Source organism: Euprymna scolopes, chromosome 10, assembly GCF_053919585.1.
Source record: "Euprymna scolopes isolate OS-2025 chromosome 10, ASM5391958v1, whole genome shotgun sequence".
NCBI classification, from domain to species: domain Eukaryota; kingdom Metazoa; phylum Mollusca; class Cephalopoda; order Sepiida; family Sepiolidae; genus Euprymna; species Euprymna scolopes.
In genome coordinates this window covers 31,452,485-31,467,657 of record NC_136491.1, presented here as the reverse complement: position 1 = coordinate 31,467,657, position 15,173 = coordinate 31,452,485, and the positions used below count along the sequence as shown (strand labels likewise).

At 34.6% G+C, this 15,173-nt stretch overlaps 1 protein-coding gene across 1 annotated transcript in view; it reads right to left on the bottom strand.

Annotated features, from left to right (window-relative positions):
• The window catches only part of LOC145285909 (putative ATP-dependent RNA helicase DDX10), a 67,497-nt gene that overhangs the window by 11,031 nt on the left and 41,293 nt on the right, over nt 1-15,173 (bottom strand). Inside the window, exons 14-17 of the mRNA XM_080134388.1 lie at nt 11,207-11,783; nt 8,125-8,247; nt 4,715-4,873; nt 3,068-3,121 (exon numbers count right to left, since the gene is read on the bottom strand). Coding sequence (XP_079990514.1) covers nt 3,068-3,121; nt 4,715-4,873; nt 8,125-8,247; nt 11,207-11,783 — 913 coding nt within the window. The remainder of the gene's footprint in view (nt 1-3,067; nt 3,122-4,714; nt 4,874-8,124; nt 8,248-11,206; nt 11,784-15,173) is intronic.

The window sequence follows — 15,173 nt, the reverse complement described above, 5'->3', positions numbered from 1 at the left end:
GGCTACCCGGCATTGCCCGGGTGTCAAGAGGTGATATAGTAAGGCTACTAAGCAACCTACCCCCTAATAAAAAAATAAATAAATAACCATGAGTACCCATACGAGCGCAAAAAAAAAAAAAAAGAAAAATTAGCCGCAATGGCACCTATAATAACTGGTATGATTGATATCTCCCTAAGATTCCAGTTTCTTTTAATATCATACATGAGACTTTGATATTTGGTCTGTTTCTCCCTTTCAGCTCTGTTCAGACCTCCATCATTAGAAGCTCCTGCAGTTAATGGAATGATGGAGATCTTATGATTCCAGGTTTTTTTTACATCGTGCATAACACCTTGGTATTTTATCTTCTTCCTCTCGGCTCCATTTAAGCCAGCATCATTAGAGACACTTCAACTAGGGTTGCTACTTTCTCTCCTTTCTTCCATATCACTACATCAAGCTTAACAGCTCCATTTTCTAGATACGTAGTTGTAGGAATTTCATAATGGATGATGTATGAATTATTTCTAACTGTCCGTTCTAGTAATATGTTCTTAAAACCTCCTGCTATGACTGGATATTCTGCTTTTTACACATTTTCCAGTGGAGATATTTACACACTTCATTGTGTCACATGGTATAATAGCTGTCCCCTAACAGAACTTTATAACTGGACTAGCATGGCTACCCGGCATTGCCCGGGTGTCAAGAGGTGATATAGTAAGGCTACTAAGCAACCTACCCCCTAATAAAAAAATAAATAAATAACCATGAGTACCCATACGAGCGCAAAAAAAAAAAAAAAGAAAAATTAGCCGCAATGGCACCTATAATAACTGGTATGATTGATATCTCCCTAAGATTCCAGTTTCTTTTAATATCATACATGAGACTTTGATATTTGGTCTGTTTCTCCCTTTCAGCTCTGTTCAGACCTCCATCATTAGAAGCTCCTGCAGTTAATGGAATGATGGAGATCTTATGATTCCAGGTTTTTTTTACATCGTGCATAACACCTTGGTATTTTATCTTCTTCCTCTCGGCTCCATTTAAGCCAGCATCATTAGAGACACTTCAACTAGGGTTGCTACTTTCTCTCCTTTCTTCCATATCACTACATCAAGCTTAACAGCTCCATTTTCTAGATACGTAGTTGTAGGAATTTCATAATGGATGATGTATGAATTATTTCTAACTGTCCGTTCTAGTATATGTTCTTAAAACCTCCTGCTATGACTGGATATTCTGCTTTTTACACATTTTCCAGTGGAGATATTTACACACTTCATTGTATCACATGGTATAATAGCTGTCCCCTAACAGAACTTTATAACTGGACTAGCATGGCTACCCGGCATTGCCCGGGTGTCAAGAGGTGATATAGTAAGGCTACTAAGCAACCTACAACCCTAAAAAAAAAAAAAAAAAATAAATAAATAAATAACCATGAGTACCCGTACGAGCGCAAAAAAAAAAAAAAAAGAAGAAAAATTAGCCGCAATAGCCAGGCTTGAACCTGTAACGTGAAAGAGGAAAAGGAGGTGAAAAAAAGCAAACGCGTTAGCTGTCTCGCCCACGGCGACTTTTATGACATCACGAGCCTTCGAAATAACGTTCTTTAAATGTACGTTGAGATCACTAGGCGTGAATGACTTGCAAAACTGTCAACGCAAAAAATAACCCATCCTTGTAAAAAACGGCCCAGTTGACGGTCAAAGAATTAATGTTTTTGGACAATTTTGGGATATTTGTCGTCCGAGAGATCGATCTTTCTAACGATACCAATTTATCAGTGTTCATTGCGTATGTCGAAAGTTTTAGGTAGACACACAGATACTGACAAACATTTTGCCTTTTATATAATAAATGTCAGGTGACTCACACTCTACTTCTGTGTGACAAAACCTGCACTTGTTATTACTGAGACCAATCATCTGTTTAAAAGTGTAGGTCATCAAGATTCGATCTTGGGCGGCCATTATCATTCTCTACTGATCATAGTTGAGCGATCCTCTTTTCAGTGAGTCTTCCTTATCTATATATTCCTGTTTATCCGGGAAATACTTGGCACACTGTTGGTTGGCCCATTCTTCCAGTTTTCTGTAATGGAAGGTCTTTGTGTAATTTTGCCAACTTCTGGCCTATTCCCATTGCAGGCTTGTCTTCTGTTTCATTCAAAAGACAGCTTTGTCCAAAATGTTTGGCCGGTTTTGCGATGGAGGTAGTTATACTAGTTTTTGGGGTTTGTATTACTGTACACATAGATTCGAAAAAGTTGTCAAAAAACAAATATATAACAAATAAATGTTATCAAAGGCAAGATAAGTTACTTTTCTACCAAACTGAATATATTTTTCGTGTTTTTATTCAATGTAACATATTTATTCAGCTCGAAAAACATACAGTGTTTACCGATGTATTGGAAAATTCAAGATGGCGTCTGATTCTCTCTTTAACACGGTAAGTTTGGGAAAAAGTGTTATAAATAAAAAACTATACAAAATACTATTAAAAACCCGCCGAATATATGTCAACCTATGTCACGGTAACATATATTGAGCGAGTTTTTAACAGTATTTTATCTGGGTTTTTATTTATAACACCTTTTCCCAAACTTACCATGTTAAAGAGATAATCAGACGCCATCTTGAATTTTCCAATACATCGGTAAACACTGTATGTTTTTCAAGCTGAATAAATATGTTACATTGAATAAAAACACGAAAAATATATCCAGTTTGGTAGAAAAGTAACTTATCTTGCCTTTGATAACATTTATTTGTTATATATTTGTTTTTTGACAACTTTTTCGAATCTATGTGTACAGTAATACAAACCCAGTTTTTGTTTCTTGGTGTTCATATACCATCTTAAGGTTTGGATTCTAGGAGCTCATCAGATATTGCTCAGTGCTCACAATAGTGGCTCAGTGTTGGTGGTCAATCTTTGACAGACCTTTTACTACCTGCTCCTCTGGGCAGATATAGCCTTGGTAGACGCTGGTAGTAATAATATGCTATAATAAATGATGTATAGCAAGGTATTCGACTCTTTACCAGATTAATAAAAGAAAAGGAGTACTCACCTCTTCCCCTTTCCTTTCCAATCGTTTCTTCTCTTTTGCCTTTAAACGTTTTTCCTGCAAAGATAATTAAAACAAATTATTAAAAAAAAAAAAAAATCATTAAAAAACTGGCTTTTCACAAGTTAATACACCTAATTGGTTTGCTTTAACTTTTTTTTTTTTTTTTTTTTTTGTACATAGGCATCACCACTTATCAAGGCCAAGAGGCCACTCAAGGATAAGGGTTAAAGAGTGTACAGTAGACATTGGACAATATAGTAATCATTAGTAATGAAAATTTGGTAAATTTGTTAACTTATATAGAACGGCTCATCAAGAACTTATTTACGTTAGACTTGAACACAACCATATTGTAGTCAGCCGGAAAGCAGGAAAACGGAAGACAATTCCACAGGCGTGCAGTTCTAAGAAAGAAGCTTTGTTCATGGAATCTACGGTTAGGTTTAGGCACAGATAAAGAGTGGTGGGAATTATTGATAGTGTGTACAGCTAGACGAGTGTTTCTTGTGAAAGTTTGGCGAGGGGGGACCATAGAGTGAAGCTCAGTTGAACACCTTCCATGAAAATAACGATACATCAGAGACAAACTCGCAACATCTCTTCTGTGAGATAGAGGTTGCAAGGAAGAGAAAAGGACATCTCCTACGAGGCTACGAAGTCTATTTTGAACTCTATCAACTTTGTGACAACTGTTCTATGACGAACATGCAAGTCATTTAACTGGAAAAAAAGGCCACAATATTTGGTATACTTAATCTAGCATTTCTAATTTTAGTTTAGTTGTTTTGTTAGCGCTTCAACAGAATTAGGATGAAATTTCATAGTCAATAAATGGAGTTTTCAGATAAAAAAACAATGGTTTCAACTGATTTTTTTTGTCAGTTTTTATAAGTTACAATTGTGGCTTTCAAATTATGCAGTCGAAATTACCTGAATATTACTAAATTATTAAACAAAACAACTTTAATCGTGTTAGCAGGTGAAAATTGCCGCCATCTTGTTTAAATCAAATCAGGGGAATTCTTGTGTTTTATGATCGTTTTCATCAAATTCTATTTTTTTTATTTTCTTTAATAAATAATTTTCTACCTTATCGATTTTCGTAATTTTTTTTATATAATCGTCTTATAAATACAAGGAATACATAGATACCATTGTTTTCATGTGAAATTCAGTTTTCCGATTTCCGAAATTTCGTTCCAATAGTGTAGAAGCAATGTTTTGTTTTACGGCATATCAATCCTTTTCAGGTCATTAATACTAAATCCAGTAATTTTGGAGAAAGTTTTTATGCTTCAAGTTCTTTATATCTTCAAATATTTATTCATGGAGTTTGGTTTGGTTGTTTTGTTGTATGGCATATCAACCCTTTTTGGGTTATTTAATGCTAAATCCAGTAATTTTGGAGAAAGTTTTTATGCTTCAAGTAATAAATATGGCGTTGACCGCCATGTTTGTTATTCTTTACGTAATGTTTATAGATTTAAACTGTATTTCTCAGGTTGAGATGCGTAAAATAAAATAAATTTTAACTTGAAATGACTCCTCATGCAATAATATTTAACAAAAATAATATTTTTAATGCCTACACATAATTATTTTCTCACTATCAATACGATATTTAGTGACTTCACTTATTAAACTTACTTTATGTTGCATTTTCACTTTGTCTTGGTACAACTTCTTATCAAATTGATCTTCCGTCTGCATAAATTTTTTTGCTTCTTCTATATCGATTCCTCCAACCCTGGAATTATCACATGCATCTTTGGCAGTTTGACGCTCTCGGTAGACATCTTGAATTTCCTGCAAGACGAAAAGAAAATGAAAAATATCCCATCTGTAAACTTATACAACATTTAAAACATCTCATATCTGACACTGAATAAAATTTTTATTCAATACATAGTTCCTATTTACTTGCCTCCAGTTCCCCAAAAAGAAGCACTGGATAGGAACAAAAATAACAAGCCGCGCGTGCATGGTCCCCCTCTACGAGTGACATGTGAGGGAGTAATGACCAAAAATGAGTAAGTCGTGGTTTGTGAAAGAGAACAAGAAATGGAAGTGCAGCATCTGAAGAACAGATACTACACTTTGATCTTGACCAAAAGGCCAAGTAGTCTGGAAAATAAGTCGTGGTTTGTGAAGCAATTTTTTTGTTTTCAATCTTTATCAAAAAAAAATAAATAAATAAATAAAATGCGATTAAGTCCAGCCCCTGGGGGATGCAAATCAGAATTTTGCCAGGGTCAGCGATACTGAATGTATATTTGGATCAATTACCTTCACATTTTGGCCAAGTTTCAGTGAAATCTAATGGATGGATAAAAAATTATGGGGCCAAAAATGTAATTTTTTGTCCATTTTAGGGCATTTTTGACCCCTTTTGAGCCCCTGGGAGTGCAACGAGAATTTTGTTAAAAAAAATTTTATTGTTGTACACATCTACGTATTGAAGTACAACTTGTGGCAAAATTTCAGAAAAAAGTCATGGACGGTTATCCGGGAATCGTCCGGACTAATGGATGAACGGATGCCACTGAAAACATAGGTCCCTCTCCGATAAATCGAGAAAAAAATTGTCCCAGTCATGAAAGATTTCTCCTCCACTGACCAAGGACAGAAAGGGTGAAGTATAGCATCAGAGCAGATACTACACTGTGATCTTGGTCCAAAGGCCAATGAAAGAGTTCTCCACAACTTTTATGGCCCCTTACAAAGATTAAAATAATATAATGATCGCAAACTTTATGTTTAAAATCATGATTATGTGATTTTGATTTTAGAAAGCTTAAGGGATCTTAAAAAAGCGAAACTCACAGATTTAAAGTGCTGCAAGTGTAGAATTGGACAACACCAGACAACATTTGACACCTTCTCTTTATGTGATTCAATCTATAGAGTTGATACGAATACTGTTGAAAAAAGTCAAATCATTTCATACACACTCAGGTTTTCCATACATCCCCATGCTTGAAATATAGAGTTAATGCAGAACTATCAGGGGAAGGGCCACCAGGCTTTGCCCAGTCATAAAATATGCCTAAATATGATACTTTAATTTGTCCAGATTTTGTATATCTATATATCTATAAAAGTGAACGTGTCTGTCTGTCTGTCTGTCTGTGTGTCTGTCTGTGTACATTTCCCTACGCAATAACTCTGTCAATTTTTAGTCTATAGACTCGAAATTTGAAATACCGGGTACTGAGATTTGGGAAAATCGATGTGACGGGTGTTAGCCAGAAATTTGGCTGTTAAGGGGTCAAATTTCAACGATTTGACCTTTAAGAACTCTACCAACCTCCTCCGACAATTTTGGGTCTAGACACTTGAAATTTTAGATATAGGTTCTTGAACCTGGATCTAACTTAATAAAGTGATTTGAGCCCGAAACTATAAATTTTAAGGGGTCATAATAGGGGTCAAATTAAAAAAAAAATTTACACTTTTTTTTTTTTTGCTCAGCATACACCTCCAAACACCCAGGCAACGCCGGGCTGAAATGCTAGTATCATTATAAAATTGTGATTTCAAAAGTAAAACAAAAAGTATCTGGGTGGCATCAGCTAGAATCGAAACCCAAAGCAAAACCGTAGCATTCAAAGCTGGTGATGTTACCACTGTACCAACATGACACGCATATGAACTGATGAAAAATATACTGAGAGGAAGGTACAAAATGTATAACGATTTTTGACCCCTTAAAAACTATTTTAACCAGCTAAAGTCCCATAAAAGAATGATCCATAAAAAATCCAATCATTTGAGGCCCCTAGTGCCGCTTTGCAACTTTTAGTTTCAGAAGAGATAGAGTTTGAAAATATGGAGACAGATGGACATAGTGAGTTTTATGAATCAAATGTGGCACACTGTACATGGCCAAATCACTTGAGATGCTAAGCACGTAAGGCATCCCAATTTCCATCAATATCAAACTTCTGATAGAGCAAGTCTGAAGGGATTGTTTCCTCTAGTTTGCTGCCTGCAAGTTCACCTGATCATGGCACGGTCATTATGCTGAAGTTGTTGCGAGTCAGAAGAGTTGTGGATCTATGTGTCACTACCCTACAAAAATGGTGGCGTAAACACAGGCCGAAAAGACCTTAACCAGAGTCCTGGGTAAAAAAAAATTTGCCCAGATCTAAAGATTGGCAAAAGCTTCCTGAACCTTCCCTAAACAACACAACAATGAGAGCACTTTTGCAACCACCACCAGCATTTAACATGTTACCCAGGTAGCAGAAGATAACTTAAAGTGGGGGGTGCCATCTACATTCATAAGTACCACCATTTGACCATCTATTGAGCAGGTATTTTTTTTTTTTTATTACATTTTCACCCCAAACAAGGCAAATTGCCACTTTGGTGTAGGGGGTTACTATCAGGGGCAACAACTACTGGGGTACTATGTAGGGATTTGGGCAGCAAGATGTCGGTTCACATTACACTTGAACTTCTTCACGTCAGTACTGTTGGGGAAGCAGGGACCTGGAATGGAATTCCAAAGTCTAGCGGTTCTGGGGAAAAAACTATTGGAGTAGAAAGATCTTTTACATCTAGGGATCTCTACAGTGTGGGGGTGGGATTTAGCAAGCCTGTCGGGTTTGTCGAGGGTGCTCACGTCGTGGGAGCACAAGTGATTGCAGTTCGTCAGAGCATTCACCACTAGGTATATTGGTTTTTAGAAATTGACTACTTAGGGTGTTAGCTGAAAAATATAAATTCAAAGCATATAGCAGCTTGAGCCAATGTGGCTCAGAAGCAAGATAGCTACCCAATAACTTGCGGCAAAGTTTAGAATCGCGTTCATATTGTTGGGTCTCATTAGTTATGAGCTAAAGTTAACATCAAGTGTCAACAATGATTGTATCCGCTATGCAAATAATAGAGATCATGTGATCATATGGAATTTTTCAATCAACTCCAGCAAGTCAGAATGTGCGAAACTCAATCGCAGATGAAATTACCGGTGGGTTGGGTAAAGTGCTGAACACAATTTATTGAAATAATGTTAATTTTTTTCAAAATCTGATGAAGAATGAATGACTTACCTCCCCTTCTTCATTGAACTTCAACTTTGTGTTCATTTGGACCTGTTTCTTCAAAGCTCTTTTTGCCAAAGCGATTTTAGTCAAGACTTTCTTGGATTTTTTCGGTTCTTCTATTGTTGTTTGCTGAGAATGAAAAACATGAATGGAATAGCAACAAAAAATGTCTTAACATTTGTGATCATAGTATAGAAAAAGGGGGGGGAGATAGAGAGTGAAACTGAAGGTGGCAGGAATAGTTAATAGAAAAGTGAAAAAAATGGGAGAGGGGAGAACAGAGGGAAAAGGAACGAGAGAGAGAGAGAAAGAGAGAGATAGATAAAAGAGAGAGAAGTAAGAGATACAAGTGGGAGACAGAAGAGAGAGAGAGAAAGAGCGGGAAGAGGTATGTGTGAGTGAGAGAGGGAAGGGGTACTAGTGGGAGAGAGAGAGAGAGGAAAGAGGTGACAGTGAAAAAGAGAGAGAAAAGAGGTACAGATTGGAGACAGGAGAGAGAGAAAAAGCGGGAAGAGGTATGAGTGGGAAACGGGAGAGAGAAAAAGAGAGAAGGAAAGGTACAAGTGGGAGACAGGAGAGAGAGGGAAGAGGTACGAATGGGAGAGAGAGAGGAAAGAGGTACAGGTGGGAGACGAGAGAGAAAGAGAAGAGGTACAAGTGAGAGACAGGAGAAAGGAGAGAGAGAGGGAAGAAAGAGGTATGAGTGGGAGACATGAGAGAGAGAGAGAGGGGGGAGGGGTACGAGTTGGAGACAGGAAAGAGAGAGAATGTAGATATATGAGTGGAAGATAAGAAAGAGAAGAGGTGCAAGTGGGAAATGGGAGAGAAAGTAGAAAGAGCTAGAGATGAGAGAGAGAAGAAAGAAGAGTGAGATAGAGGAGGGAGAGGAAGGGTGAAGATCAGAAAGAGAAGATGAAGAAAGAGAAGAGGAAGAGAGAGAAGGAAGACATTTTATTGCATGACTAGATCAAATAGCGAGTTGAGGTAACCCTTATATGAAAATGGAGTTAAGAAATCAGATAAAACAATTATAAAATAAAATTAAAAAAATCTAACTAAAAAATTAAAAACAGAAAAAAAAAGTTTCTCAAATTTTGGGTCATATTATTTTTCCTCCTCCCACCACCACTTCAAAGTCTAGGCAGTGATAATGATTGGTGACTCTCTTGATTGTTTATTTATTTCCTCTCTAGGGTGTCAGAAATAAGGTTAGGTGTGATTTTGAAAAGGCAGCGCATTTGAAGTGTACATTGACCTACAAAAAAATGTCTAAGAACTCCCGTTGATATTCCTTGGTAGAAACACCTCATACGATTGGAAATACACTAACCCCTTTTCAAAGAGAAAGTAAAGCCTGGGAAGGTTGATTTACCAGGACTGAGCAGAATCATATCTCAGAGGAACAGCAACAAAGTCACTGTCGGACTGAATGTCATGAGCATATCCTATGACCGTCTAACGAAAGATACACCATGTTGAAAGAAAGAGAGTGAAAAAAAAATAGCAACAGAATGTTGGTTGATTGGTTGGTTGTTTTTGTTTTGCGGCATATCAACCCTTTTCGGGTTACTTAATGCCGAATCCAAAGATTTTGAAAAAAAAATTTTAATAGAATATATTTGTTGTTTTCAAGTCGGTTTCTATTCAACCCATAGTTGAGACCTACAGGTACTACCACTCTGGGTCAGAGTGGACCTGGGAGCAATGGCAATTAAAGGGTGGCTCCACACTCCCCAAAGCCCGCAAGCTGGGGCCTCACCACTGGATATAGTTTAAGGTCATATCCAGGACCGGCAACAGAAAGAGACACAATGTTGGTAGAAAAAGATAGAAGCAGAGAAAGAATCTACACAGGACCAATCCTAAGCCAACAGGAAACATGTAATCTTAACAATGGCCTAGACCCAGAATGCTTTCGCGCAGAGGGGAAAACTCCTGAAGAAAGAGCAAGAGATACAGAGTAGCGTTCAGATGATTAATTGTAAATCGAAAAAAGTCATAACAATTCTAGTCAGCAAGCATACTTCATAGCTTCCAGCATAGCGCTACCACCGGAAGCGATGACAAAGCAAATCAGTTCCTTCACCTGTATTGATCTTCAGTATTTTAATTGTGAAGCGATTCATTGAAATAAAATATAAGAAAAGGACATTATTGAAAATTAATTAACAAAATTATGCAGAGAAAAATAACACGATCAGTCTATATATGCACTTTTAATAACAAAATTAAAAAAATAAGTTACTTTTAATTTTAAGAATTTATGTAATAAATATATGTTTATGAAAGTAGAAAAATAAAATAATTGAAATCAAAATAACAAAATTTCAAAAATTATAAAAAAGAAAAAAAACTTATCCAATACATAATATTCCCCAAATAGTTGATTGGCTTTGATTCTCTGCCGCCACAGGAATTCTTGCAGATGACTATCGAAAAAAAGACTAATTGTATCACTTTTATTTGTATAATTTTGTTAATTTTTAGCGTATACTTTTCAAAAATGTCCTTTTCTTCTATTTTATTTCAATAAATCGCTTCACAATAGAAATATTGAAGAACAATAAAAGTGAAGGAACTGATTTACCTTGTCATTGCTTCCGGTAGTGCTACACCAGAAGTTAGGAAGTACGTTAGCTAACTATAACCATCGGAACTTTTTGGGGTATCGAAATCGGAAAAATTTGCAACTATTTTCCAATGCCAAAAAATTAATTTTTATTTATTTATTTTTGCTTAAAACTTAATTTTTGATTGCTGATCCTAATGATGAACTGATAAATATTTATTGATTTTAAACTATCAGGAAAAACTAAAATCTATAACTTACTCCATAAAGTATATTTTTACATTTGTGAAAATAAATGCACATATTACATAGGGTTTTAAGGTAATCTGTAAAAGAAAACAAGTCTATTGCTTAATAGTTAGAGATTTCTAAAGAATCAGAATCAGTAATTGTATCGGAATCGGAAATTTACAACAGAATCGGTTATTGTATTTGAATCGGGGAAACATATTGGAATCATCCCATCACTAATATTAAGAGAAGTAAAACTGAATTCAAAACTTAAAAAAGAAAACAAACCATAATTTCCTCATCTTTTGCTGGTTCCGCTGGTATTACTCTTTTCAATGTTAACAAATCTTCTCCATCTTCATCGGCCATTAATGTTATTTTTGGAGACTTTTTATCTGCACTCTCTTCTTCAGAATCTTCATCCTCTGATACTCCATCTGAAGATGTGTCACTAACTTCCTCTTCTGATACTTCACTCGCAGATCTGTCGACAGCCTCCTCTTTTCCCTTTTCCCTTGTCTCTGCATCATTTTCTTCTTCAGATCCCGACCAATCTCGGTACTTTTTATTCGCCTTTGCTTTTGCCCGGAATTTAGCCCGTAACTTCTGCAGCCTTTTCAGAAGTTCGTCATTGCTTTCATCAGCTGACTCCTCTGAGCTATCGGCATTTTTCTTTGCTTTGATTTGGCGCTTTCTTATTTTCATCCATTTCTTCAAGACTTCTTCATTCATCGACGAATCATCAGAATCACTCGACTCGTCTTCTTTTTTAGTGTCTTTCGTTTTTGTATCTTCTTTCTTTGCCAATCTCTCTTGTTCCCGTTCCAGGAAGCGTACACGTGGAGTAATTTCCAGTCCAAGAGATCTGAAAGCAGATGAACAAATTGAATTATTTCCTTTCCTTTCTCATATATATATATATATATATATATATATATATATATATATATATATATATATATACACACACACACTGTATTTTGGGGTAATTGACCAACTACACATATAAAGAGCACTTTTTTTTTTAGTTGCCGCAATTACCCCCGGATTTGGCACAATTACCCCAAAGTATGGTATATATATATTTATATTTTCAAAAGTTTACATAAGATAAGCCATCAGTACCATCGGTTTGTGTATATTTCCACTTCCGGTTATAGACAGATGAGATTGATCCGATGAAGAGAGCTTGATATTGGAACCTAAAAACAATTCCCTATTATCAGATTTGAAACCAACAGTACCAATGGCTTATCTAAACTGCTAAAAATAAAACTATGAATATTATGCTCTTATTTTGAAAGATTTTCCTTATAATAGAGCACTTTGCTGAAATTCTTTTTCCCAAACATATAACTAAGTATATATATATATATATATATATATATATCTATTGCAATTAGGAAGGGAAGACTTATGATTCATGATTAAAAGTAAATTAGTATATATATAAATATAGATATATATTCCTTTAATCTTCTTTCCTAAAAGGGGAAAAAAGGGGAACAGGAGAGGATGGAAAGAGAAATGGGGAGCTAGCTGACCGGTTTCGACCCTCGCTTCTCAAAGCTGTATCGAGGGAATTTTTAAAACAAAGAATGAAAAAGCGATTAAAATTGCGTTTTATTCAATTTACGGGGAGAAAAAAAAATATATATATATATATATATATATATATATACTCCTATAAATTCGTTTTTCTTTTGTGTGTACTGATATTCATATTAAAAAACCCTTTTTCTATTTATTTAAAAAGAAAATACAATTTTCTTATATATGGGGTGTGGAATTGCATTCACTAAAAAAAGATCTAGCTAATTTGCATATTCTTTTAAACATTCATTTTAATTAACTCCCTATTAGTTGCTTCAGTTTTCTTATGTGATGATCATCTTTAGTTAACTATTACATGTAATTATATTCATGCAGATATTCTACATGATTTATACTTGCATAATATTTGCGTAAAAAGTTTATAGTAAACGCAAAACTGTTTCCATATATATTTATGTATACGTATAAATTTTTGTTTAACAAATTTTACCTACCAAACTCCTCCTAGAGTTTTTGGTCTACAGGCATAAACCTTCATATATAAGGTATTTGAATCCATGCAAAACTTTATATTTGGGTTTTAGTCCGGAAAAATTGGTGTAAAAGTGTGAAAATTAAAAAAAATGAAATTTGGCAGGTGAAGGTCGAACGCCGGCATTACGAATGCAGAATGTAGTAGCTACTGGTTCATGTTTAAATATTTAGCCTTACCGTAAACATGTTTTCATAGCCCAGTCATTGACGGCAGAGGCAAAATAAATCGTGAACTGAACGTTTTAGTTTCGATTCTCAGTGGTGGCGCTTGAGTCATTTTTTAAAAATACTTTTTAAATCATTGCTATATATTGCATCCAATCTATCTACCTAGCAATCTATATAACTATAAAAGTGAAAATGTCTGTCTGTCTTTTCTTTATGGTAGTTAAGGAAGACTATTATACAGAAAGGCATTACTTTACATATTCACACTTTTTAATATATACATATGCACATAACCTTATGAACAGTACATAGGGCCGAGCGAAACCGGGCGCAACTGCTAGTATATATATATATATATATATATATATATATATATATATATATATTGGACAATGTCAAAACATTGTTAATTCACTGCCTGCATAGCAGCAGCCGAATAGTGCAACAGTTAGAAGCTCCGGCTGTCATATGGGCGGTCAGGTTTCAATTAGGAAGGGAAGACTTATGATTCATGATTAAAAGTAAATTTGTATATATATAAATATAGATATATATATATTCCTTTAATCTTCTCTCCTAAAAGGGGAAAAAAGGGGAACAGGAGAGGAAAGAAAGAGAAATGGGGAGCCAGCTGACCGGTTTCGACCCTCGCTTCTCAAAGCTGTATCGAGGGAATTTTTAAAACAAAGAATGAAAAAGCGATTAAAATTGCGTTTTATTCAATTTACGGGGAGAAAAAAAAAAAATATATATATAATATATATACTCCTATAAATTCGTTTTTCTTTTGTGTGTACTGATATTCATATTAAAAAACCCTTTTTCTATTTATTTAAAAAGAAAATACAATTTTCTTATATATGGGGTGTGGAATTGCATTCACTAAAAAAAGATCTAGCTAATTTGCATATTCTTTTAAACATTCATTTTAATTAATTCCCTATTAGTTGCTTCGGTTTTCTTATGTGATGATCATCTTTAGTTAACTATTACATGTAATTATATTCATGCAGATATTCTACATGATTTATACTTGCATAATATTTGCGTAAAAAGTTTATAGTAAATGCAAAATTGTTTTCATATATATTTACATTATTTATATACATATATATATATATATATATATATATATATGTATATAAATAATGTAAACATATAAGGTATTTACAGCTGCTCTTCCAATTTTCGGATTTTTAATCATGACAAAACGCACTGATTACTTTACCGTACACACTTTCCTTTTGATGGGTTGATTGTTGCTATTTCTTCTGATGAGTTAAGGACAAAATAGATTCACTGACTGATATAATAATTAAGTGATTGATTTTGTGCTACGAAACAGATACTGTCAAGAATTGTAAGTGTCAATTGAATTAAAGGAATAAATTGTAAGATCGTCAACATCATGAACTTTGGAATATAGACTTTTGTCAGTCATTAATTATATATATATATATATATATATATATATATATATATATGTGTGTGTGTGTGTGTTTAATGTTAAAAATCCACGTATGCTTCTAGGATAGTAATTTAAATGTTATGAGGGTTTTTTGACGCATGAAATCGATGTTACTTTTTGTATTTAATATTTTATTATTTTTTTATACTTCAAGCAGAGCTCCACCCTCAGTCACAAAAATTTCGATATTTTTGTGAATAAGAGCAGAGGTCTGCTTGAAATATAAAAAAATAAATAAAATAGTAAATACAAAAAGTAACATCGTTTTCATGCTTCAAAAATCCCTCATAATCTTTGAATCACTAAAATATATATATATATATATATGATTGTTGAGCTGGATTAAATCCGACGATATGAAATAAAATGGAGGTGGAAGGACCTGGATACTCAACGTTTCGCCCGATTTATGCGGGCTTCTTCAAGAGGGATGGTCATTGATGAGAGAGTCGGAGGATTGGGGCTATATATAATGATGGGGGAGAGCAGCGTGTTTTCCTTATGTAAATTAGATGTCATATATACATGTAT